The sequence below is a fragment of the Podarcis liolepis genome, assembly GCF_965112155.1.
Source record: "Podarcis liolepis genome assembly, chromosome: Z".
Taxonomy (NCBI): domain Eukaryota; kingdom Metazoa; phylum Chordata; class Lepidosauria; order Squamata; family Lacertidae; genus Podarcis; species Podarcis liolepis.
This window is the reverse complement of record NC_139570.1, coordinates 11,759,942-11,785,128: the sequence shown is the minus strand read 5'-3', so window position 1 is coordinate 11,785,128 and position 25,187 is coordinate 11,759,942. Positions and strand designations below refer to the sequence as shown.

Genomic DNA, 25,187 nt, shown 5'->3' with positions numbered 1-25,187 from the left:
ACAAGCATATCTAGGTATCTGATGACAACTCCTGGAGCTGTAATAAATTCTAGAGTGTCCAACGTTTCTCTTCAGTAGCTGTGTCTTAAATATCTGATGCTTGTGTCTGAGAATAACTTAGCTGTCCATTGCATTTTTGCAAGGGAAAAGGATGGGGGGGTGGGGGGGTAATCAGAGTCAGATGACTGTCTCTGCCCCCCATTAGATGCTCTGCCTACGGTCCCACCAGTTGTGTTAGTTTTTAGCCACCCCTGGAGAATGACTATGGGTACTTAATTTTTAATAAAGTGGATTTTTTTTTTGCCCCTTGGTCTATGCAGCAGACATTTGTCCATGCCAGCAAGCCACTGCTTTTTGAGTTTGTTCTTTATCAGTGCAAAATTACTCCTTTTCTTAACTCTGCCTGTTTTTGAAAGCATAATAGTAATCTTTTGATTCTTAAAGCAGAAATACCCTATTATCCTTTCCTTTTAAGCATCCTAAAGTACTCTCGAGTGATGAATGGCTCTCAAATTCATCCGCCACTAAAAAGAGTCATAAGAAGAAAGCTTGTTATTTTCGGCATGCAAGGAAGGTATAACTCAGGGCATCATTTCATATCCTCATAATAGCTGCATTGTGTAACTGCCAGGGCAAAATGAATAGCTCTGTAAATATAAATCAGTGCAAAGTTCTTTCAAAGAAGTGGCAAAGTTGTCAAAACAATCAGCAGTTTCACTGCATTTTGTTGGCCTGTCCAAAACTCAAAACCCGAATGGCTGAGTTTAATTGCAAGATGAGTGCACCGTAGTCATCATTTTTGTATATTTATATTATTATCCATTGTTGTCATCAATGTTGCTTTGGAGGTCAAAATAAGCCGGGAGGGGGGATTGCTGCCCCAAGGAGCTTTATGATCTAGATTGCTGAAAGCAGGGGAACACAGGTGATGGTATATATATGTGTAAATGTGAATTTACTAAGCTTCATGTGAGCTGGAGATCGGAACTAAAAGATCAGCATATTCTGAATGTACAATGAGTACAAGGGGTGTATCTTGATCATTGGAGCTTCCACTGGATGAAACCAAACAGACCAAGCACTGACTCAACAACTGACAAATCTTAAAGATCATCCAAGCAGTGCTGGAAACACTGCACAGGTACAAGTGTGCATCAAGAATACTTAATGGGTGGTACTCAGGCACCATTAAGTTTTCAACACCCATTTTTGGCAGTTTTTTCTTCATAATAGTGCACACATCCAACACTCACTGGGTCATAGGAGACCCGGTCCATAGCCCTAGATAGATGTGGCCACAGGATCGAGACTTCAGATAATTAATAAATCACCAACTCAAGATAGAGAGATAGCTAGCATGGGGAAAGTTCAATAAAGGAGCCTATGCCATATGTGTTGAATCCCCAATGAACGGAGATTCAGTCACTGGGATTTGCCTGAAGCTGGCAAGAAATGGTGGCAAGGGAGAGCGGAAAGGGTTGGCTGAAGATCTGCCCTAGGGCAAGGGTAGTAAGGAGCAGGACACAGCCAAAGGGACTAAGGTAGGCTGAGGTTGCAAGGAGGCAAGGAACAGCTAGGATGGAAAATAGGCTCAGGGTTAACAAGAACATGGTTGGAAGTCTTAAGAAGCATACCATAAGAACATAAGCAAAGCTCTGCTAGATCAGGCCAATGGACCATCTAGTCCAGCATCTTGTTCTCACAGTGGCCAACCAGATGGCCATGAGAAACTCACAAGCAAGACCTGAATGCAACAGCACTTTCTCTATTTGTGATTCCCAATGACTGGTATGCAAAGACACCTCTTCATGACTTGTGCCCACTAATAGCATTTTTCATGAATTCATCTGAGGTTGGTACCTCTTATGGGAATGCACTGCTTGAAGAAGTAGTTTCTTTAGTTCACCTGAATTTTCCAGCATTCAGCTTCCTTGGAAATGACATGCTCCTCAGGCAAAGAGGGCTGGTGACAACTTGAGAAGCATTTCTACCCAGCAAAAAGGAAAGAAAGAGTGCAGGAAGGAGAAATTTGTTCTCAGAAGATTTATTACAGTTCAGTGTGCTTTGGAACACAAGGTTCCTTCTTCAGGAGCGGTCTGTAGAATAACTGAAGCAGCTTACACAATATATTTCTGCCTGTCTGGCATCATGGCTTATCATGCCCTATAAGAATCAGATGTCCAAAATCAGCACAAGCCAGAATCCCGAGGAATTTCCAGGCAACCGGTGCCCTCACACTGCAGAATCATCACATGAGCACTGCTGCCCTTGATCACAGCTTCCAATCGTGCCAGCTTGCATTCTGTGCCAATGCTAATCAATAGTGAAAGGGATAAAAAGAACGTTAGCTCTTAAACTGTTCATAATTAGGCCTTGGAGTATAAAATAGGCCCTTCTTTTCAGTGTGAATGTTAGAGGCTCACCCATTTCTTTGTGGTTCTGCCCCCTGTGGCTCCAGGGACACAGATAGATCACAGCTTGCACTGTAAAGCTTTTCTTACCAGCCGACAAGGCTGAATCTGTTCTAAAAAGAAAGCTTTTTTATTTTATTTTTAAAAGATATATATGTAAAGCAGCTACATTTGCAGGAAACCATTAAATCTTTGGGAATCTCCCGAGCTGTCAGACTTTGATTCCTGGCACAAGCATATCAGGGTCTTGCTTTGGTTTGGTTGCTTCATTCCTAGTCTGTACCAACCCTCATAGACTTTTGCATACCCTTTGCATACACAACAGTCAGTGTATACAAAATGAATTCATGCACCACACAGCACACATTGCTTATCATGATGTTCCATCACTGTGAGGTTGATTAAAAGTTAACCAGTCACAAACCACAAATTAAGAACCTAAGATGAGCCTGCTCAATCAGGCCAATGACCCATCTAGTCCAGCATTCTTGTCTCACAGTGGCTGACCAGATGCCTGTAGGAAGCCTGCAAACTGGACACGAGTGCAATGGCATGCACCCCAACTGTGATTCCCAGCAATTGGTATTCAGAGGCATTATGCCTCAACAGTGGAGGCAGAACATAGTGATCCCAGCTAGTAATTGTTGATAGCCTTCATGAATTTGTCTAATCCTCTTTTAAAACCATGCTAGTTGATGGCCACCATTGCCTCTTGTGGGAGTGAGTTCCATAGTTTAATTATGTGTTGCATGAAGAAGTACTTTCTTTTGTCTGTCCTGAATCTTCCGGCATTCAGCTTCATTGAGTGCCCATGAATTCTAGAATTATGAGGGGGAGAAAACCATTTCTCTATCCACTGTCTCCATGCCATGCATAATTTTATAAACTTCTCTCATAGGAAACCTAAACGGCCTCATTCCAGTATATCTGAAGGAGCGTCTCCCCCCCCCCCCCGGCCACTCTACCCGGCCACTGAGATCCAGTGCCAAGGGCCTTCTGGCGGTTCCCTCCCTGCGAGAAGCCAAGTTACAGGGAACTAGGCAGAGGGCCTTCTCAGTAGTGTCACCCTCCCTGTGGAATGCCCTCCCACCAGATGTCAAAGAGAAAAACAACTACCAGACTTTTAGAAGACATCTGAAGGCAGCCCTGTTTAGGGAAGTTTTTAATGTTTGATGCATTATTGTATTTTAATATTTTGTTGAAAGCCACCCAGAGTGGCTGGGGAGGCTCAGCCAGGTGGGCGGGGTATAAATAATAAATTATTATTATTATTATTATTATTAGGGACTCCATATGTCATTGGATTCTAACTCCCAACAGCCCTAGCCAAAATGCCCACTGACCAAGGATAATGGAATTTATTTGTTGTTTATTTATTGTGTCAAGCAGTGGGCCAGGAAGAATCTCACTGGCAAACGATACCTAGCTGATTTGCATTGAGATCATCGTCATAATTACAATTTTCAAGACCCTCACCAGTACGGCAAAGAGTAAAGTACATTTTGTATTGCGACCATATGCATCTTTTCTCAGTAGTCACTCTCAACAAGTTCTAGAAGCAAGTCCTCAGTGTGTTGAAGAATTAAGAAACATAAAAGAAGATGCAGAGGCATCTCTGTAGAAAATGCCACAGCAGCTGGAAATCTGTTGTCACCATCGACACCAGTAATTCACCAACAAAAGAATGCAAACTAGCTTTCACTATCAGCTGGAACTATACAACCAGCCAGTGTAAACCTGCCTTTTATGACTGCAGCCTTGGTCGGGGAACTGAGCTCTGTTCCAATCTCCTGTGAAAACATCAGAAAACCAAACAAAACTAGAATATTTGGGAGAAAGTATCTAAGAATGTAGGTTCTGAATGTGGGTTGGCATGTTGGATCCTGCCATTGTAGTGAATCTGGATGGATGGCATTCAGATGTTCATAGTCTTTTTGACACCTGGAAAGAAGCATAGTTAATGTTGATCCACCAGTGATGTCCACAGCTGACCCTCAGCTACCTTTGGGAGGAACAAGGTGGCACTGCATATATATTTTGTTTAATTTCATTGTTCCACAGTAGTACCTTTGAGTGAAGGGCAGATTATAAAGAGTTCCTGATAAATAAGCAAATAATTTGTGGGGTCTTGGCTCACTTCCTCTGATTTAGGACTCCAGCTATAGGATACAGTCATCTCAAAGGGCCAACTTCTCCCATGGAAAAGCAACAAAAAAGGGTCAAAGCCATCCTGATGCAAGACAAAGAGTTAAGGTATCAAATTCCAGGTAAGTTTCAAATGTCTGCATTGTCTCTCAGGAGACCACGGTACAGCAGATATAAAAGCAGCTCCTTCCACTCTTTTTCTCTTTGTTAACATCTGGTAGATCTTAAAAACTAATTTCATAAGGAGCACTTGTCCTCCACCAATTGGCTTTGCCCTTTAGTAAATTTTGGGGTGTGTGGTCTGGACTTCATTTTAGTTGTTACTGATGCCATAGACACCAGCATATTTCAACAAGAGGCCTCATTCTTGGATTTAAATAGCTAAAAAGTCGCTCATCATACAATAGTGGGTCTGGGGACTCACTAACAAAAGCGAGTCCTTGCGGTTAAAAATAGACTTCTACTTCAAGGTTTGAAGGCTAAACACCCACCATACTTTACTCAATGGTCTGAAGATTTTACTGCATTTTTTAAAAAAAATATTTGGAGGTATCTATCTCATTTGGACATATAGACAACATTTATATATATCAGGGTTGATTCTTATTGATGTCAGCTGACATCCCTTCTTTCTTTTCACTATATCTGCAAACAATGAAATTAAAAGTGGTGGGGACCGCCACCACGCAATGCTGATCCTGAGAGCCATCTGTAGGCTATTTCATTCATACTGCTGGAGTGAATTGGGGGCACTGTGTGTATTTACAATGGTAGGTGGGTAACACACGCCAGTGTAGAATGCAGCACTACTGCTGGTGGCTGTCTGTAGATAAGCCTGCATATTGCTTTGCCAGTCTCCGCCAAAACTGGTGCCAGGGTTGTCCAAGGCAATGTCATGCCACATTTCATACCACCTGCAGGATGCCATTCTAGATGGATACTGCTTCTACTAATGTTTGAGGAAAGGAGACAGATTTCTTTAAATAGTTTAATGATGACCTTCCAAAAATGACCCTTCAACTTGCCTTATCTTGTACTAGATATACAAATCCATAATATGAATTACTGTCACCCTCTAACTGTACTCAGCACAGAGGAGGATGCCAATTGTGGACGACATGCCATTTGCCGGGTTGCTATCACACTCTCCATCCTTCCAAGCCAGTGGATATTGTTTTAGAAAACTCACTCCCAAGGCAGCCCCCAACATTCCAATGAATGTAGAATAAGGTAGTAGCCTCTGAAGGACACACACAGTTCCTTTGAAGGCCTGTACATCCATTTTGCTGAATCAGCAGCTCGTCGCCTTGGATAAGAACATTTCAGCCAGCTATCACACAGTGATCTGTCCAAGGTTCTGACTGCACATGCCTTGTCTAAGCCAGCCCTTATTTACCAAATCGCTAAAGCCTTATCTGCACTGCACATTTAAAGCAGCATCATATCACTTTAAACAGTCATGGTTTCCCTCAAAAAATCATGAAGACTAGTTCGTTAAGGGTACTGAGAGTTGCCAGGAGACCCCTTTCCCTCACTGAGAGCTACAGTTTCCAGAGTGGTTGAACAATCAATCCCTCTTTTCAATAAGCTCTCTGAGGAGAATCAGGGTCTCCTAACAATAATTCTCAGCACCTTTAACAAAATGAGGTTCCCAGCATGGGGACTAAGCTGCCCTGCCAATATATGGCAGCAGTGTTCCAGTCCAGCTACTCTGTGAGCCCTGAGACCAGCTGCACAGGACATCCACTGTATTTTTCCCATGCATTTGGCACAGTGTTTAAAAAGGAAATCTACTGCTCAGGACCTATATTTTAGCAGGTAGAAGGAGAGCTAATGTATCTACATTCCAACAAGTAACAGGAAGAATGGAAGTATGCTGACTTGTGATGTGACATTTTTGGCGTTTTCCCTCTCCCCTTTTGGTAAGCATTAAATTATATGCACGCTGAGAAAAGCAAATATCCCATGGTGGCTCGATGCAGGAGACTTCCTCAATCTGCTAATTATATTCATCTAAAGTTTCTCCAAGGGTGACCTAATCTGAATTGCAATGAAAATGTCAACCTTGAAGCCAGAGTTAGCATTGCCTGATATTTCAGATGTGTGAAAGAGGTTGATGACAGGGCTGCTCTTTTGACATTAAGCAAAGTTAATTAGACAATGAGAAGTTTGGCAGCTTCAAAACAAATGCAATCAATATAGCAAAACTGAGAAGCAGCAGAGGAGAAGCTGTGGTCACCTACCTGGTCCCTCTGCCCATGTGACTGCAATTCCCTTTTGTTCCAGTTTTCTGGCCTTTTGTTTATTTCAAATCAGCCACTCAATTTGGGAGTAATCAGGTGAAGGTCATATTACACAGTGACCCAATAGGCAAAACATATGAAGTGCATTAGTGTTGGTGTTTTAAGAAGAAGAAAAATTAATGGTAATGTCATCTTCAAAAAGATTAGTAATTATTTGGTACTATATTCACTGGATCCAAATCAAGCCAATACATCTACTTGTCGTAACTAATGGATCCTACCTAGGGCAATCTTATTTTCCTGTGTGGTCCCAACCGAAGCGGGGGATTTGTAACAGTCAAAAGGTTAGTAGTTGACAAACACTTGATGCTGAATTATATAACTGGTTCATCCAGTTCAATATTTTCTGCACAGACTGGCAAAGGCTCTTCGGAGTTTCAGAGAGGAATCTCTACCAGCCCTAGCTGGAGAAGCTAGGGATTCAACCTTCAGCCTTTTGCATGCAAAGCATAAGCTCTGCCATTGAATCATGACCCATCCCTTAACTCAGGGCAGATAAACATGTTTCATGCCAACTATTTCAGCACCAGGCAGCACTGCCAGTGGTCAGGGATGATGGGAGATGTTAGCATCCCAGATATTGTTAGGCAACAAGTTCCCTATCGTTGTCCTAATTGGAGCGTGTCCAGCAGAGGGCAACCAGAATAGTGAGGACGTCTGGAAACTAAGTCCTATGGTGTTGGGTTGGTGGAGCTGAGTAGGTTTAGGCAGGAGAAGGGAAGATTAAGAGGAAATATTACAGCTGTGTTTAAATATAGGGCTGTCATACAGCGTTGTCATAAGGTAGATGGAGCAGGCTTGCAAGGAAAGATTTCAGATAAGCTTTAGGAGAAATTTATAGCAGTAAGATTTGTTGAACATTAGTCTCAGGACATGGTGGGCTGTCCTTCGCTGGAGATATATAAGTAAAGTCTGGGCAGTCATCTTTCTGGGATGCTGTGGCTGCACTGTGCAGTTTCGATCCTGCGTTGTGTAGGGGTCGTTGTTTATATTATTTATACCATTATGTGCCAAAATGTGTTAGACTAGATGACTTCCAAGGTCCCTCAAAACTCTTTAATTTCAAATTGTAAGCTTAGTTTGATCAGTCATTGTGCATGCATTAAAAAATACAAAAAAATTAAACACTTTGCGACAGGTGTGAGGAACAGTTGTCTCTCCATGTATTTCTGAGCAGTAACTCCCATCATGCCATACCTGCTGGGATATTTTAGCAATATCAAGAAAGCCAAATGTTCTCCAGACCAGCTTTACGTACCATTGCAAAAGGAAAGTCACAATGCAGGTTCCTGCTATTTATTCAAATGGGAGATTCTCTCTCCCTACTCTAAACCTTCAGTTTAAAATAGCCATTTATGTTGAGCACTCTGTTTCCCCCTTGCTTGCCATGCATCTCCATGCTCCCTTGGATCTGAACTGCTGTCTTCCGTATCAAATTTGTCAAAGATTTGGCTTGCTGTTGCAGCCCTCTCATGTGAATATTCCCAGTGGGCTTGGGTCTTGTTCCTCCTGAAGTCAATGGGAAATAAAACTCTCAAAGACCTCAGAGGATGAAAGTCCCCTGGCTTATTGTTTAAGTAAGAACTCAGGCTCTTTCTGCTCCAGTGAAGAATACTCCAAACATAAGAAGTAAAGCTACAATCACTACTGGCCATACTCATCTTAGAGAAATGCAGTTCACATTTTGCCTCAAACATAGTGAAAAGATTCTCAGATGCAGATGGTCAATAATAAGACAAGCAGATGCCCAGGTCTCTGCAAAACACTGGGGGCACATCTTCAGAATTTATTTAAGGTACTTTTACACCACTTTAACTGTCATGGCTTCCCCAAAAGAATCATGGAAACTGTAGCTTGTTAAGGGTGCTGGTAATTTTAGCTGTGTAAGCTGTACAAATCCTAACAATTTGCAGCACTCTTAACAGACTACAGCTCCCAGGAATTTTTTAGGGTGGGGAATGCCCTGGCTGTTCAAGTGGCATGAGGTAAAGGTAAAGGTAAAGGGACCGCTGACCATTCGGTCCAGTCGTGGCCGACTCTGGGGTTGCGGCGCTCATCTCACTTTATTGGCCAAGGGAGCCAGTGTACAGCTCACCATCAGTCAGCTGGGCATCTTCTGCATCCTAAGCTTCTCATCCTGGAGGATCTTGTCCCCTTAGCTGGTTCCTCCCCCTGCCGCTCCCCGTACACCTCTACCTAGTGAAGGTAAAGGGACCGCTGACCATTAGGTCCAGTTGTGACCGACTCTGGGGTTGCGGCGCTCATCTCGCTTTATTGGACGAGGGAGCCGGCATACAGCTTCCGGGTCATGTGGCCAGGATGACTAAACTGCTTCTGGCGAACCAGAGCAGTGCACAGAAACGCCGTTTACCTTCCCGCCGGAGCAGTACCTATTTATCTACTTGCACTTTGATGTGCTTTCAAACTGCTAGGTTGGCAGGAGCAGGGACCGAGCAACGGAAGCTCATCCTGTTGCGGGGATTCAAACCGGCAAGTCCTAGGCTCTGTGGTTTAACCCACAGCGCCACCTGCATCCCCATTAAAGTGGCATAGCACTGCTTAATTTATGATGTGAGTGTAACCTGGGAGAATTTAGTCTTGGGGACCACATACAGTATATAAATGCTGAAAATATGTCTCTAGTCATTCACAGGTCATCAACACACCAGGAGTCCTTGTTTGTATTTTACAGGTGGGTAGCTACAGTCAAGTGTGTCCATGGACAGACAGATTTATGAACCACTGACTTTAAGGGTGGCTTCATCTGTATCAAAGCCTTTGCACCTGTCACCACTTCTTCTTGTTGCTATGAATTCATCTTTAGCGAGGCCAGAGATTGGTCAGAAACTTAATGAGATCCAGATAGCAGGAGGAGAAGTAATCATGGAGCATCATGCTAATTGTAACTGCAGCAGTACAGGAGGGTAAGGGAGGAGAAGGGCACTAACTAAAACAGGTGCAGGGAACCTTTGGTCCCCCAGATGCTTATGGACAACTTCCATCAGCTCCAGCAAGCATAGCCAATGTCCAGGGATGCTGGGAGGCATAGCTCAGCAACAGCTGGAGGACCACATGTTCACCACACCTGCACTAATGTAAAGGCTGGGTTAATTGATGCCATTATCATTTAAAGCTAAGCAGAAGCCCCCAATCTGGCCGGTGTCTGGATGTCTGGAACAACACAGGAGCCCTATATAAACTGAGCTTCTCAAAACATAACCCACATTTAGAGTGTCTCAGTGGGGAGGGCCATCCTTTGAGGTACCTAAGAGTGATTTGCACTTTCAACTGCTAGCCCTGTCCTCTCTCTCTACTCCCCTTCCTCTGTTAATTCCCTTAAAACAGAGGCATCTTGGGCAGCAGTGAAACGACCAGTTTGCATCATCATTGCTTTACCAGCTGGCTTAAAAGAGAGAGAGAGAGAGAGAGAGAGAGAGAGAGAGAGAGAGAGAGAGAACACCCAGAGGCAAGGAAAGCAAGTTGTTTGTCCAGTGGAAACAGAAAATGAGGAACAGCAACAGACAAGAAAAGTGGTGCACATAGCAGGGAGTAAAGGCATTTTTTTCTTATTTAAATGATCTCTCCAAATTGTGGGTCATATCATGTCCTGGAATACTATTCACCACATCAAAACATGCCAAGTTTTTGTTTTGTAAAACCCCATCCCTCTGAATGCTTGAAAACAAATCAAAGAGGGGAGAAAACACACCACACCACTGAGGAGAAATAGTGAAGAAAAGCTACAAAACCCCCCATTTGATGAGAAGCACCCAAACAAACATCTAAATGGATCTCGGCAAACAAGGATAATTAGGTAATTATGCTCTTTTTCCCTTTGGTTGGCAAAGGAGGAAATGCCATGGCATCTGCATCTAGGATGCAGACAGATCAACATTTGTTATCTCTCTTTGTGGGCTAGCTGAAGATTTTGAACAGATACCTACAAGGAAATTTAATAAGAGGAATGAGAATAGAGGGTGGCCTGCAGATTGGTCAAGGTGGCTAGCTGTTGATGAGAGATCATCTGCATCGAACAACTACAGCTTTTAAAAATAGGCCCCACCTTCACTAAGATCAACCAATTTTCTTGCAGGGTTTTAAGTATTAAAGCTAACCCTTTTCCCTTGGAAAATTCCAGAGCGGGATGGGTGAAGTAACCCAAGGCTTGGGTTTCTAAATATCCCCTGCAAATGGTGCGTAATCCAAGAACACATTTGTTGACCATAAAGGTGTACAACAGCCCTCTTTTTTTTTTTTTTTTTGCGATGACAGTGCAGAGAGAGAGAGAGAGAGAGAATATGCGATCTGAGTGCTAATGAGCTGACACTGCAGTGGCTGGAGCAATGTAGTGTAGTGCACTACAAGAGCAGAACAGAAAAAGACACCAGCAGTGCTTTATTTTGAGGGAATAGGAGCAACAGAACGTTAAACATAATTGAAAACCTAACAGTAAAAGACACCGTTGGAGGTTTTGAATTAAACTCAGAGAGAGGGAATTTATTTACACACACACACACACACACACACACACACACACACACACGTAGTCATGCTAGGGATGGAATTATGCATTTAAGCTGCTCTGTCTCAATATACTCCAACAAAGATGTCTCACTTCAAATGTGAGCTGAACCCTGCAATGCCTCTGTATCCACCTGCTTACATTGACTTATGCACTCGTCAGACTTGCAAAGCAAGTTAGCAGCTTCATTTGGCATTTCCTGCTCCCCAAGGAAGAGAGAGAACCCAAAGCTGTAGAATGGTCACACTATGGCTAACGGAGCATTTGCCCATCTGATTGCTGTTGCCTACACTGACTGGCAGTGGCTCTCCAAGGTTTCAGATAAGGAGCCTTTCCCAGCCCTACCTGGAGATTCTGGGGGTTGGATCTGGGCAAAGCAGATGCTCCACCACTGAGCTACAGCTCAGTACAGCATCTCTCCTCTGTATCCCCAGATAGGTGTTAACACCAAGATAAGAAACATGGTATGCCAAGACAAAATACTACAGGTTTATGTAGCAAGTTAACTGGAAAAGGGGGGGGGGTGCTTACACACACACACACACACACAATCTCATGAGATCAGAGTAGTTCTGCCTCTGAAAATAGATGATACCTTTTAGCGAATAGCCCATTTTCCCTTCCCTGTTTCCCCAGGTAAGTCTATGCTACCTCAGATGTGACCAGGTTGCAGTAAACTGGATACGGCATAAGAAACGAGTTTTCTTCCTCCTTGATCAAATTAGAAAATGGTTTCAAGAGATCATAATTTCAAACCTTAGGACAATGTTTCCTTATCATTCTGCTAACTTTCTAACACTAACAACTGGTCAATAGCAGACCAGACTGCCTTGTGGGGCAGGGTGGGGGCGCTATCATTTGCTGGAGGTATTTAAGCAGGAGGCTAGACATCTGCCAGGGTTGCTGTGGATGAAACATATGACCATTGCATCCCTGACTGATCCTTCACTGAGCAGAGCACTGCACCTGGATTCCTCGGGGAGGAAGGGCCATATCTCAGTGACAGAGCATCTGCCTTGCATGAAGAAGATCCCCAGTTCAATCCCTGGCATCTCCAGATACGGCTAGGAATGACTCCTGGTTTGACACCCTGGAGAGCCACTTCTGGGTGGCTAATAATAATAATAATAATAATAAATTTATTTACTTAATTTATATATTGCTCACTCCATAGGGAAAAATACATGTCATTTAAATATCCATTTAAAAATACTGATAGAAGCAAACATTGAAAACAAGGTGGCATTATTTTTAAAAAGCAAAATAACAAATAAAAACAGCAATAATTATCCGGCTATCTTTGGAATGCAAAATACTTTTATAGGCATTTTAACAACCCAGTGGGAATCAAATTTACACACACACACACACACACACACACACACACACACACCCCACAACACACACACACAACAACAACCTGGGATGATTTTACCCTAGGATCAAATAGTGAAACTATTAGGGTGAAAACACCTTCAAATGTCTTTAGGAAGAACAATATACCACTTGATACCTTTACAAGTGCCCCAGCTGAAAAAGAAAGGGGTGGTTAAAACAAAACAGGAACCAAGGACCTGAACATTTAGCACCATCCCAATTTAAAACATATTATAGAATTCAGTGATAAAAGAATAATAGTAATTCGACCACCTTGTCCCTTGCAGTATTCATTATGATGGGGCTCTATTTATAGTATAAACTTATATTGGTTTTATACCTATCACTCTAATTGCACCCAAGGAAGGTAATTTGGTAAAGCACTGAGTTTGTCCCCCAACCACTCTTCGCAGAATTATATTTCCCAGAGTCCCTGAAGGAAGGGAATGCAACTACCAACATTCCCTAACCTGGTGGTCTCCAGATCTTTGAGAGTACAACCCCCATGGGCATGGGCTGCATGAAGCTGGTGCTGAAGGGAACATGGCTATACTAGCTAAAGCTGATGGGATTTGTCCGAAACACCTGAATGGCACAAGGTTGGGAAAGGATGGACTAAACAGTCTGTTGAATCTGCAGTGCAGATAAACCCCAAATCATGGTAGAGTCACTGCAACTTTTTCATTTTCAGTTGCAAATATCAAAGGCAAATATCACATGGTAGCCCTTGAGGGTAGGTGACTATCCAAGAGAAGCCACACAATTGTAGGAAAATGTATCCAAAACATAAAAAAGCATTAGCTCATTAATAAGGATAAGGGATTGGCAGTGGCTAATTTGTATACACTTTGGGGAACTAGGGCATATTTGTATGCATGAGCATTATGACTTTACAGAGACAAATTACTTTCAGATCTGAGAATAGTAGTGGCCTTTCTGGATATTTATTTGTAGCTGCAAAGACTTCAGTGTTCAGTGGGCAGGACTGCAAATAATGTATTTCCACCCACTGTAATACATTGTCAACCGAGCTTTTTATTCCAGACAAGGTCACTTTTCCCTACCCTTTCTTCTGCGTACTTAGCCACAGATGCTCCAGGAGAATAGGATGCAGGGGGGGGGGGGAGAGAAAATGTTTACCTTCACATATCATATCAGATACAAATTTACCGGGCCACTTGCATTGAATAGTCTGTTGCAAGTCTACTGCCAAATAAAGAAATGTAACTTCTTTTCAAAAGGCATGTATGGAATTCCATTGACAGAAGATATGGCAATGGCTTAGACAGTTTCCTTATACCATGTCAAACCATTGATCCATCTAGCTCAGCATGGCCTACACTGCTTAGCAGTGATTTTCCAAGGTTTGTGATCTTCCCCAGCTCTATCTGAAGGTGCCATGAATTATACTTGGGATATTCTGCATGCAAAGTGCATGCTCTTCCACCAAGTCACAGTCATTCCTCCTGAATTCAAGAGACAAGTTAAAGTATCCAACAGCAACTTTAAGCTGTGGAGACACCCATGATCTGAGGGAGTTTGCCACTGAATATCAGGTGCTTGAAACAAACAGGGACAGGCTACTTTGTGTTTTGCTCTTAAGCTTCCCAGAAGGATGCCTCTGGCCACTCTTTAAAGCAGGACATTGGACTAGGATTAGGTAAAGGTAAAGGGACCCCTGACCATTAGGTCCACTCATGGCCGACTCTGGGGTTGCGACGCTCATCTCGCTTTATTGGCCGAGGGAGCCAGCATACAGCTTCTGGGTCATGTGGCCAGCATGACTAAGCCGCTTCTGGCGAATCAGAGCAGCGCACAGAAATGCCATTTACCTTCCCGCCGGAGCAGTACCTATTTATCTACTTGCACTCTGACGTGCTTTCGAACTGCTAGGTTGGCAGGAGCAGGGACCGAACAACAGGAGCTCACCCCGTCGCGGGGATTCGAACCGCCGACCTTCTGATCGGCAAGTCCTAGGCTCTGTGGTTTAACCCACAGCACCACCCACATCCTTGGACTAGGATTAGTGATGGGGAATTTGTGGCACTACATGCTTTTGCTAGACCACAACTCCCATCAGCTCTGACCATTGGCTATGCTGGCTGTGGCTGTGGGAATTGGAATTCAGCTGTATTTGGAAGTCTGTAGCTTCTCATCTCTGCCTGGATGGAACTCATGGTCCAATATAGGGTGCAACTTGAGGAAAAATAAGCATGCTTTGGTTTCCTTTTCAAATGCTTAATTGCTAAAGCAGACTAGATTGCCATAAGCAAGCATCAAATGTACCCTATAATCACACTAACCACATGTATGGGCAAATAAGGGCAGCAACAAGCAACCAACAGTGCAACTCTATGTTTACTCAAAATTAAATGCACCTAGTGGGGCTTAGTCCTAGTGAAAAGAATTGCAGCTCCAGTGATGTTAAAATGTGCAGTTGTGGAGGAGAAATACACCTTGGCATTACCATGTTATTTTCTAATTGGATTAGGGATGCATTCAGGAAGATCAAGCGCTGCTGCAACAAGTAATATAATGCATGATATATGCTCCTGAGCATTTAATAAACTGTTCAATTCCAGTCTGATTGGTAGTATTCAGAAGAGTGAAGATAAAGAACTGCTTCTCTCCAGGCACAATTAATGCATGGAGTTCCATGGCAAATATCGAGAATAGCTTTAAAGGGGGTGAGACAAATGAGGATTGTGCACTGAGATAGATTTATAAAACCTCCAGGTTCAGAGGCAGCATGCCACTGAATAGCAGTGAGGGTGGGCTATTGCTTTTATGCTCAGGAGCACATGACTGGTACCCCCTTTTCTGAAGCTTCTAAAGTGGGATCTGCAATAAGATATTGCTAAGTTGAGAGCTCCTGCACTTGTGGTCTGCTCCGTTCCAGCCAGCCATGTCGCCTCTCAAGATTGCCCATTCCATTTGCCATCTCTCCCCAGTTTTCTATTCCTCTGTCAACTGATGCTTAACATCCTGTGGCCATGGAGCATTCTCAGCCCTTACTGAGCTGATGAGAAAGGGCACTGCATTGTCTTAAAGTCTCCCCTCCTAAACATGGCAGTACCATGCTCCTTGGATGGTGCCTTGTAGCCTCCTTCCAGCAGCTCTTACAGCCCTGCTGGTGCCAAGCGCATTGCTCTGCTTTCCTTTGGACCACACCAGCAAGGTCGAGGGAGAGTGTCGTGTTGTCTGGGCAGCGCAATACCTCTATATGCACTGCCCAGGCTTGCTCCCCAGGGACGTCACTTCAGTACTTCTACTGCAGTAGTTTGACTTCACTCCCAGAGCTACACTCTATTGTCTCTTGAGAAAGATGCCAATGTGGCAGTACATCTTCCTATTTTTTCCAGTAACCTCATTTTGCCTACATACCCATTGTAACCAGATATCACTATTAGTTTATATAATGCTGCTGCACTGGATGACTTTGGGGTTTGGCTGAAAGGGCTCTTATATTTTTAAAATGAGGGTAATTATAAGGCAGAATGATTACTTTGGATGCCACAGAAGAGCAGCAAGGGGCCAATTATTTCATCATTAGGTGTGTGTGTTTGTTTAACTGAAAGAAGAAGGAATGGTGTTTATTTTCCATCTCAGATCGACAAGTGTTTTAAACCAGCCTTGCAAGTGATTCTGGAGTTTTATTGAAGGTTTATTCTGCAACATGTTTTCAGTGCTGGCTCACCCATAAGGCAAGCTGAGGTGACTGCTTCAGGTGGTAGCATACACAGGGGCAGTAGATCCATCCTCCAATGAATACATCACTCGCTGCTGTGGTAGCAGCAATGACTGTGGTGTGCTCCTCCTTAGCTGCCCAACCCCAAGTCACATGTACAGCAGTCTCGGCTAATAGGAAGTGCTGCTGGTCCGTCCCCCCCATGTTCCTCTTGTAGATCTTTATTTTCCCCTTTTTCCTGATGACGATCTTCACTCACCCCTTCTTCCCTGAGAGGGGTGGGCACCATTTTGTGGTTTCCTTCAGGTGCCAAAATACATTGGGCTGGCATGCTTTTGCCACAATATAAATGCACCAGTGGTGTATTTATTCTGCTCTATTGGTTTTTCTGTGATGCTTCCCAAATGCTGCCACATTACTGCTGACCTGAGGGCTTATAGAGCAACAAGGGTGGACAGAAGCAAACATTTGGTGTATAGAATGTTACAGGTTTCAGCAGGAAGTTACAGAACATGTGCTGGTTGTAAATGAAGCAGTGAGACTGCTCCAAAATGTTTGCAGGTACAAACAGTATTGGATGTGGGATCACTCAGGACTGTTCCAATAGCATCATGAACACAAATAATAATAATCTGTGCCATTAAAAGGACACCTTGAGGCACCCTTCATAGGATCCAAGCAGCAGTTTTATGGTGTGTTTTTTTTTAAAGAAAGTAGTTAATAGCCAATTATCATAAAAGTACAGTGCCTTTAGTTTAAATCCATATAATTGATATTTTAAAGGAAACTATGTTTGAGATAGGGCCTCTTGAAGGGATTACATTCATTAAGGATTACTACTCAGATATGTGTTAAGAGAGCTGTTCGGGAAGGACAGGATTATTAAAATAAAACTCCAAATCTAGACATAGGGTTTTATTGGGGGTGGGGGTACTTGCCCACTGACCAGAGAAACAAATGTGTCCCACTCTTGTACCTTTAACATTGCAGGAACCAGCAGATGTAGCTTTTCATAGCATTAAAAAAAATCCTGCTAAGGTTCACACATATGTTGTTGTTATTGTCACAGTTTCAATGGCTGGTTTTAAAAACTGGGAACCTTCATTATAAACATGACTACTGGAATTTTCATTTAAACTTCCAAAGAGCTGGAACTGTAAATCATACACAATACAAAACATAAACCAATGGGATGGAATTGCACAACTAGGAGCCTCCCTACTAGGGTCTGTGCAGCAGAAAAAGGCTTTCTTAAAACTAAGCTCACACATTCTCAAAGCTCCTTCCCCAATAATTTTCATGTCTCTGGGACATCTTGCAATAGGATCATGTTATTCTCCCACACACCACCATCACCAGTTCAACTGGAAGGTCCAGGGGAAACATTTTACACAAATGTTACCATGATAACAAATTGAATTATTTGCTGAAGAGTAAGGATTTCTTTCTTTCTTTCTTTCTTTCTTTCTTTCTTTCTTTCTTTCTTTCTTTCTTTCTAGAAAATGCCTTAAGGTAGGGAACAGCAACTGGTAGATGCAAGACCAAATCCAGCCTCCTTGCTGCCCACCAAAGCTTTTATAAAAAGAGGTGAAGCACCATCATACAAAGTGGTTTTTGGCAGCAGGGCATGAGAGCTGTCATGGTGTAGTGGTGGCTTCCAGGTGTTCTTGAACTCAGACTCCTATCATCCCTAACCATTGGCCATGCTGTCTTGCACTGTTGGGAGCTGACACCTGGAAGATACCACGTTGGCTCACCCCCGGGCTGTAAGGTCCCTAGACTAGAACCAGGGAGACCCAGGTTTGTGTCACCCTGAACCTCTGGGAGGAAGGGGCAGGATATGAATCCCTTACATTTTAAAACCAACACCGCACAATTGGAATTGTGCGGTCCACCATCCAGTCTGCGAAATGTACCCTTGACCCAAGTGTACCCGATTGTCTGGTGTTCAAATAATCCAAGTCTGAAATCAGACACCAACTAAGCTTTCAGTGTGGAAGGTCACTGGAACTAAAAAGCCCTCCTTTTGTCTGCTCCCTAAACAGCTTCCTTGGATTTAAGATTAGAGGCTGGCATACAGCCAGAGATGCTCTTGTTGCTGTAAACGTCATCCCTCTTCTAAACAAAAACAGATGCCCAAATATTAAGATAGGCCTTCTAACAGGCTGCAATGTAACAGAATGCAGAACTCACTTGCTTTCCTTGACCACACTACATTCATTCCTTGACTGATTGCCTCAGTCTCTCCCTCTCTAGTCACTCTTTTTCTCTTGTGAAACATCAAGAGCTATGAAAAACACACATGCATTTGCAGTGCTAATTTTTCCAGACTGTCAAGCTTTCTCCACCAATTCTCCTCCCACCCTTCGGTTCCTAGGGCATCCATCAGTTTGCACAGTCACACTGGTTTTTATCAAGGCATTCTCAGCAAGAAGAAATGCTATTTTTAAGGCAGAAGGAGGCCAGTAAGCCTATTTCCCTCTGCCACCCTCAAGGTCACTTCAAAAAGCTTCCTCCACATTTTGTTCCTGAGAGACATTATTTGTGAAATAATCCCCACCTACTTGCTCACACTCCTATCCATGCTGTTGCTAAATGCTGCTTATAATCTCCGCATCAAAGCAACAGAGGCACATGAAAATGTGTCTTAACTTGGAATTGCTTCCATCAGATTTATTGGGGGGGGGGTGCTTGTGAAGGGGGGGGCAAACTATATTCATGATCCCAACAGTAGCATGCATTAAAAATGCTGCAAGAGCAATTAATGATGTCTTGCTGCAATCTAGTTTTACCAAACATGAAATGCAGTTTTAGATAGCTTTTCAGGTCAAGAGGGAGATAATGTGTTTGGATGGTGGAGTTGGGGCATCGGTCTATAAACAGGCAGCGGCTATAATATGAAAAATCCAGCTAGCTACTTACATGCATTTGTTACTGAAAAACTGTTCGAGGAATCCAGGTGGTCAACATGGTAGTTCAAGTGAAAAGGTTTTTCTGTAAAATTCTGGTTTGTGTTGTATAACTGTACAGCAAATCGAAATGCGCTGTGCTCCTGGACTGTGTTTCTCATGAAAAGTCCCCCTGTAAGGCAGAAGAAACAGCATTTGTTTATTTGCTTGGGTAAAAAAACCTGCATATTTTCAACTGTGTTGGGAATATGCTATGCAGCTGATGCTTATCACCAAACATCACACAGCAAAAATACTATATTCCAGATCTTAAGCAATGTATTCAAACATATAATGCAGCTTACAGCTAGGGTTTATGTGAAACATGTACACACAATCTCTATCTCACTTGCAAGGTTGAAATCTTGTGCATGTTTACCTAGAAGTAAGCCCCACTGACTTCCAAGAAAACAGGGATAGGATTGGGCTTCTGTAGCCCAATACCATCTATGCTTACTCCAGAGCAAATCTCACTGAGTGTAGTGGGGCTTATTCCTAACCCACAGGTATGCATACAATTGCTGCCTGCAGTCTATATGCCTCATATATGTTGGTGTCTCACAACAGAACCTTAAGGTATCATTTTAGGGCTTTTTGTTCAGAGCAAACAAATACTTTAAACAAGCAAGCTGAAACAAATCCTACCAATATCACTATGGCTCCCCCCCAAAAAAACAACCCTAAACATGCGCAGCCCATTCCTACGTATGCTTACTTAAATGCACATATCACTACATTCAGTGGGGCTTGTTCCCTGGTAATGATGCAGAAACCGGACTGCAGCCTTACCTGGAAGGAGTTCCAACTGGTTCTTACTTCCAAGCAGGCATGCATAGGAAAGGACCTTTAGCCCTGCCATCCTGTGCATGCCTACTTAGAAGTAAATCATCCCGAGTTCAATGGAGCTTATTCCCAGATAAGAGGGCACAGGACTGCAGTGTGATTACGGGCTTAAACTATGGTGTAGATATACCCAAGAACACACACACATGCACCGAATTTAGTGGGACTTACTTCTGAGTAAACACAGATAAAGATCAGATATGCATAGCATAAGGCTCCATGGACCGTGGGGGCTAGCGGGCTTCTGCAAGGGTTTTAGGGTTAATCTGCTTGATATGTCTTGGCTCCAGGTAAGGGTTCAAAAAGCGTTCTGTTTTGGTCCCGGAGCAACACATAGCAGACACACGTTATGCACGGACAAAGTTTTGAACAGCAATGCGCACAGAGGTCTCCCCAACAAAGACTGGCACGGATTTCGCCTTGGAAGCAGTGAAGGAGAAGGCATTGGGCTGGACCCTTCAAACCGAACTTATTCTTGTTATTTTTATTGGGGGGGGCAGGAAGTCAATCCCACTTCCCCCAGAGATGAAGAAACAAAAAGACCATCTGCTTCAGCCGCAAGATGGTCCAAGGTTTAATCCCCAGCCCCATCTCCGAGTAGGGCTGGAATAAGGACCCTCGAGAGCCACTGCCAGCCAGTGTAGACGGCAGTGAGTCAGATGGACCAATGGCCTGACTTCCAGCGCATCCATGGGATGCATTCCAAAGGAGCTTCCTATGTATCGCTACCACCCTTGCCTGTTCCTTCTGCAGCCGTGTAGGGAAGGCTACAGCCGCAAACGGAAGGGGGGCGGGAGGAACCCTAACCGAGGTAAAACGGCGCCTTACGCTAAATGAATACAAAGCTATTTTTAAACACGGCTTGGCATTTCTCAATGCCCCAGAACCCCAGTGGGAGGGAACTTTGCACTCCTACTCGCGGAACAGCCCCCCCTAAATACATTGGATGCAACGCTCGTTTGATGACATATGCAGGCAGACAAGGAATTGATTATTTTAGCCATCTGCCTGCACGCTCCCCTCAGTTTGTCCGCTCCAACCGCCCCCACTCCCCCCCCCCACCTCGCTCCATGCCAGCCCAACACACACACGAGACACCCAACGGATGGTTGTGCCATTTCCGATAGCTTGGTCCTATTAGTCTTGGCACATTTGGGTCCATCAGCTAGACTCACACACCGTCCCGTCCCCCCTCCCCCACGTCCCCCGAGTCTGCAAACAAGACAATGTTTAGAGGTTTTAGAAGAGCTGCGAGTCACAAAAGCGTACTCCATTAAACGGCAGAGTTACGTGCCTCGTGAATCTTGTTGAGTGGGGAGGGAAAGAGAGGGGGAGAGGAAGTTTTGGATTCAGGTGGACTACGGGGGGAAATAGAGTGATAAGACACGGAGCCTCTCTAGCCCCCTTTTTGGGGGAAGGGGGGGAGATGAGTGAAAGTTTTGCTTTTCCATTGGGTGAGGACTTACAGATAATTCTTTAACGAGAATAGCACCCCAGTCGACGATCAAATCAAGAGGTGGGGTCTTTAACATAAATAAATCACGATTTCAAATGAGACTGCAAGTCTCATAGTACTGTTAATAATGGTACCGCAATCCAGGCTTCCGTCCCAGCGCTGCCCACCCTCGACCCATTATTAATCTGTCCAAAGGTATGCAGCGCTGCATTTTAATTTTAAAGCAAATGACAATTTCTCTTAGCGAGTGTCTGTCTTGGGGGATCCTTGCGGGAGTGGCGGTGGGGTGGGGGAGTGGAAAGAGGAAAGGCAGTGGGGTATACGAGTTTGAGATGAAAAGGTCGACCCCCCCACACACATCGCCACTACTATCATCGACTTCTTTCAATCTTCTTTCAGTATAACCTTGAAGCGCTAATAATAATAATAATAATAATAATAATAATAATAATAATAAATTAGGCGCTTTGGAAAGTGATACGAGCTTCTTACCTATACTGATGGTGTTTGGAAAACCTCCGAGCGACTCCCCCAGAAGCCCCACCAGCATGAGGAAAATAGTTGGAGGCACCGGCTGACCCATATTAATGTGATTTTTTTTCCTTCTTCTGTTCGTCTAGTTTTCGTTTCGCTCGGTTCTTCTTCGGCCCCTGCAGTTCAGTCCCTACGACGAAACTGACCAGATGGGCATCGGCGCAAATGTGGGGAGCCTCAGAAGTAAGACCCCCTTCCTTCCTTCCTTCCTTCCTTTCTTCCTTCCCTCACTCCCTCCCGTTCTTCGCCCTCCTTTTCTCCCTCGTTCCTCCCTTCTTCACTCCAGCCTGAAAAGGCTCATTGGCTTGGAGGAGCTTGCAGCGCAGCCGAGCTGGGACTACGCTTGCCTCTCCCCCTCTTCCCCTACGCAAAGATGGTGGGGCGAGCCAAGCAAACGATCGCCCCCACCTCGCTAGCCTGCCTGCCTGCCTTTCCCCCACCCAAAGAGCGAGCCGCCCCCGATCGGGCCACGCGGGGGCTCACAGCTCAAACTTCATCTGCTGCCGCTTGAGCGCGGGTCGTCCCCTTTTCAGGCTCCCCGCACGAACTGCCGCAAGAGCCCCGCAAAACGCGGCGTCTCGATGTGTGTCAGTTTCACCGGCAAGTGAGTGAGTGAGAGAGAGAGGCAGGCGGGCTGCTGCTGCAACGCCGGGAGATGCGATCAATGGCAACACACCGAGGCTCACGTGGACCTTTCTTTAAAGCTGGCCCCTTTAAAGCTGCATTGACTCTTTCTCGCATTCCATCTCTGGGAGGAGGAGGGGGAGAAAGGAAGGAAGGAAGGAAGAGAGGGAGAGAAAGAAAAGAGGGAGGTATAGCCAAGAGACAGGGCGATGAGAAAGGTGGGGGGAAGAGAGGGATTGCGGGAGAGGAAGGCAAGCACACGGAAAGGTGGGGGTGAGGAGTGTTAGGAAACATATTCATTTAGTCCATCTAGCTCAGCATTGTCTGCACTGAGTGGCAGCGGCTCTCCAAGGTTTCAGGCAGAGGACATTTCCCCTGCCCTCCCTGGAGATGCCAGGGATTGAACCTCTGGGCCTTCTGCATGCAAAGCAGGTGCTCTATCACCAAGCTAAGGCTCTTCCTGCTCTCCCCAGGAGCAAGGCACCTATGCCTCAAGGCTGTTCCCCTGTTCATACACCTGTACTAAGGAGTACAGCCTAAGGAACACCAAAGTCACCAGGGCAGCCAACAGGGTGCCATCCAGCTAGTCCAGCTCTCCTACAGTCAGCCTAGCCAATGACCAGGGAGATGGGAGATGGAGTCTAGTACCAAGTGGGAGGAATAGTGTTCTTAGGCTTGAGTCTTCCCTGCCACCTTCCTACAGGTATCTGGTTGGCCACTGTGATAATAGAAAGCTGGACTATATGGGACATTGGCCTGATCTAGACAGGCTCTTCTTAGGTTTTTATCTTTCTGATGGAAGCTGCATAGGATGAACTGCAATCTCTGTACACATGGTTCCTTGGGAGTAATCCCTATTAATCAACAATGGACTCCTCCCTTCTTATCCTGCATAGCAAGGGTGGGGAACCTTTGGCTTCTAGGTATTACATCTCTCATTAGTCTCAGCAAGCATAGACAATGGCCAGGGATGATGGGAGTTGTAGTTCAGCAGCATCTGGAGGGCCAAAGGTCCCCACCCCCATCTGCTGCATAGGATCAGGTCGCCTCTTTGCAAGTATGCTTATATCAAAATAAGCTCCTCTTAGATACAGTGGAGCTTCTTTCTGGTAGACATGCATAGGAACTGGGCTCTCAGGCTGTAGTCCGCCATGGAGAGAGTTGAGTGCAGGTAGTGAGATGTACTTCTAGGCTTGGGCAGGGAATGCTCTGCCAAAGAGAGGATTTCAATAGGGATGGTAGTATTTTCCCAGCCCTGCAAAACAAACTGATGTCTGTGCTGGACAGCTAACCTTTCTTCTGCACAATCTCAGAAAGGCACAAGAAGGAGTTAAGATCTACAAAGTTGGATCAGTGTGGTGTAGTGGTTAAGAGCAGTGGACTCGTAATCTGGTGAACCGGGTTCGCGTCTCCGCTCCTCCACATGCAGCTGCTGGGTGACCTTGGGCCAGTCACACTTCTTTGAAGTCTCTCAGCCCCACTCACCTCACAGAGTGTTTGTTGTGGGGGAGGAAGGGAAAGGAGAATGTTAGCCGCTTTGAGACTCCTTCGGGTTGATAAAGCGGGATATCAAATCCAAACTCCTCCTCCTCCTCCTCCTCCTCCTCCTCCTCCTCCTCCTCCTCCTCCTCCTCTTCTTCTCCCTCCTCCACCCTCTGCCTAAATGGTGAAAGGACATAAATACGCACAGGAACAGCTAGAGACATAGCCAATGGAGCTTCTGGAAACAGAATAATAAAAAAGGGAGACTTTAGGGCAAGGAATGTAAAGGCTTTGAAGAAAATGAAGCATAAAAGCTCTTTGCAGAGCTGGCTTGACAGTGTTCTCCTATGCATGTTTACTCAGAAGTAAGCTGCACTGCTTCTAATGGGGTTTATTCCTCAGTGAAGTTTGTTTAGCATTACAGCTTAAACCATTGTGCAACCACCAGTGGTGCTGCATCATGTTATCTGAAAGATGCAAGCTATTTTATTTTAGGTTATTCACTACCTTTCTATCCCACTTGTTCTCCAAGGTGGCTTTACATACTTAATCCCTTTATTTATTCGCAAAACAACTCTGTGCGGTAGGTTAGACTGAAAGATGCTGACTGGGCCAAGATCACCAGCTGAGCTTCATGGCTGAATCGAGGTGTGAAGCTTGGTCTCCCGGGTCCTAGTTGAATACTCTAGTAGCATTTGTTTGCAAGAGGAAACTGCCTAATACTGAGTCAGACCAGTTGCCTACTATTGCTATCTATGATGCTGACCGCCAGCGGCTCCCCAGAGTTTCTTGCCTGGAGATGCCAGGGATTGCCACCTTTCTCATTGAAAAGATCTATCAGTAAATCCTTATCT

General features: G+C 44.5%; 1 protein-coding gene across 3 annotated transcripts in view; it reads right to left on the bottom strand.

Annotated features, from left to right (window-relative positions):
* Positions 1 to 23,064, bottom strand: part of GRIA3 (glutamate ionotropic receptor AMPA type subunit 3) — a 202,981-nt gene extending 179,917 nt beyond the window's left edge. For 2 of the 3 annotated variants that reach the window (XM_083486398.1, XM_083486397.1), the window contains exons 1-2: positions 22,186 to 23,064; positions 19,369 to 19,527 (exon numbers count right to left, since the gene is read on the bottom strand). In XM_083486398.1, coding sequence (XP_083342524.1) covers positions 19,369 to 19,527; positions 22,186 to 22,276 — 250 coding nt within the window. In that variant the 5' untranslated portion in view covers positions 22,277 to 23,064. The remainder of the gene's footprint in view (positions 1 to 19,368; positions 19,528 to 22,185) is intronic. The other variant, XM_083486399.1, reaches the window with a different exon arrangement.
* Positions 23,065 to 25,187: the final 2,123 nt, after the last annotated feature.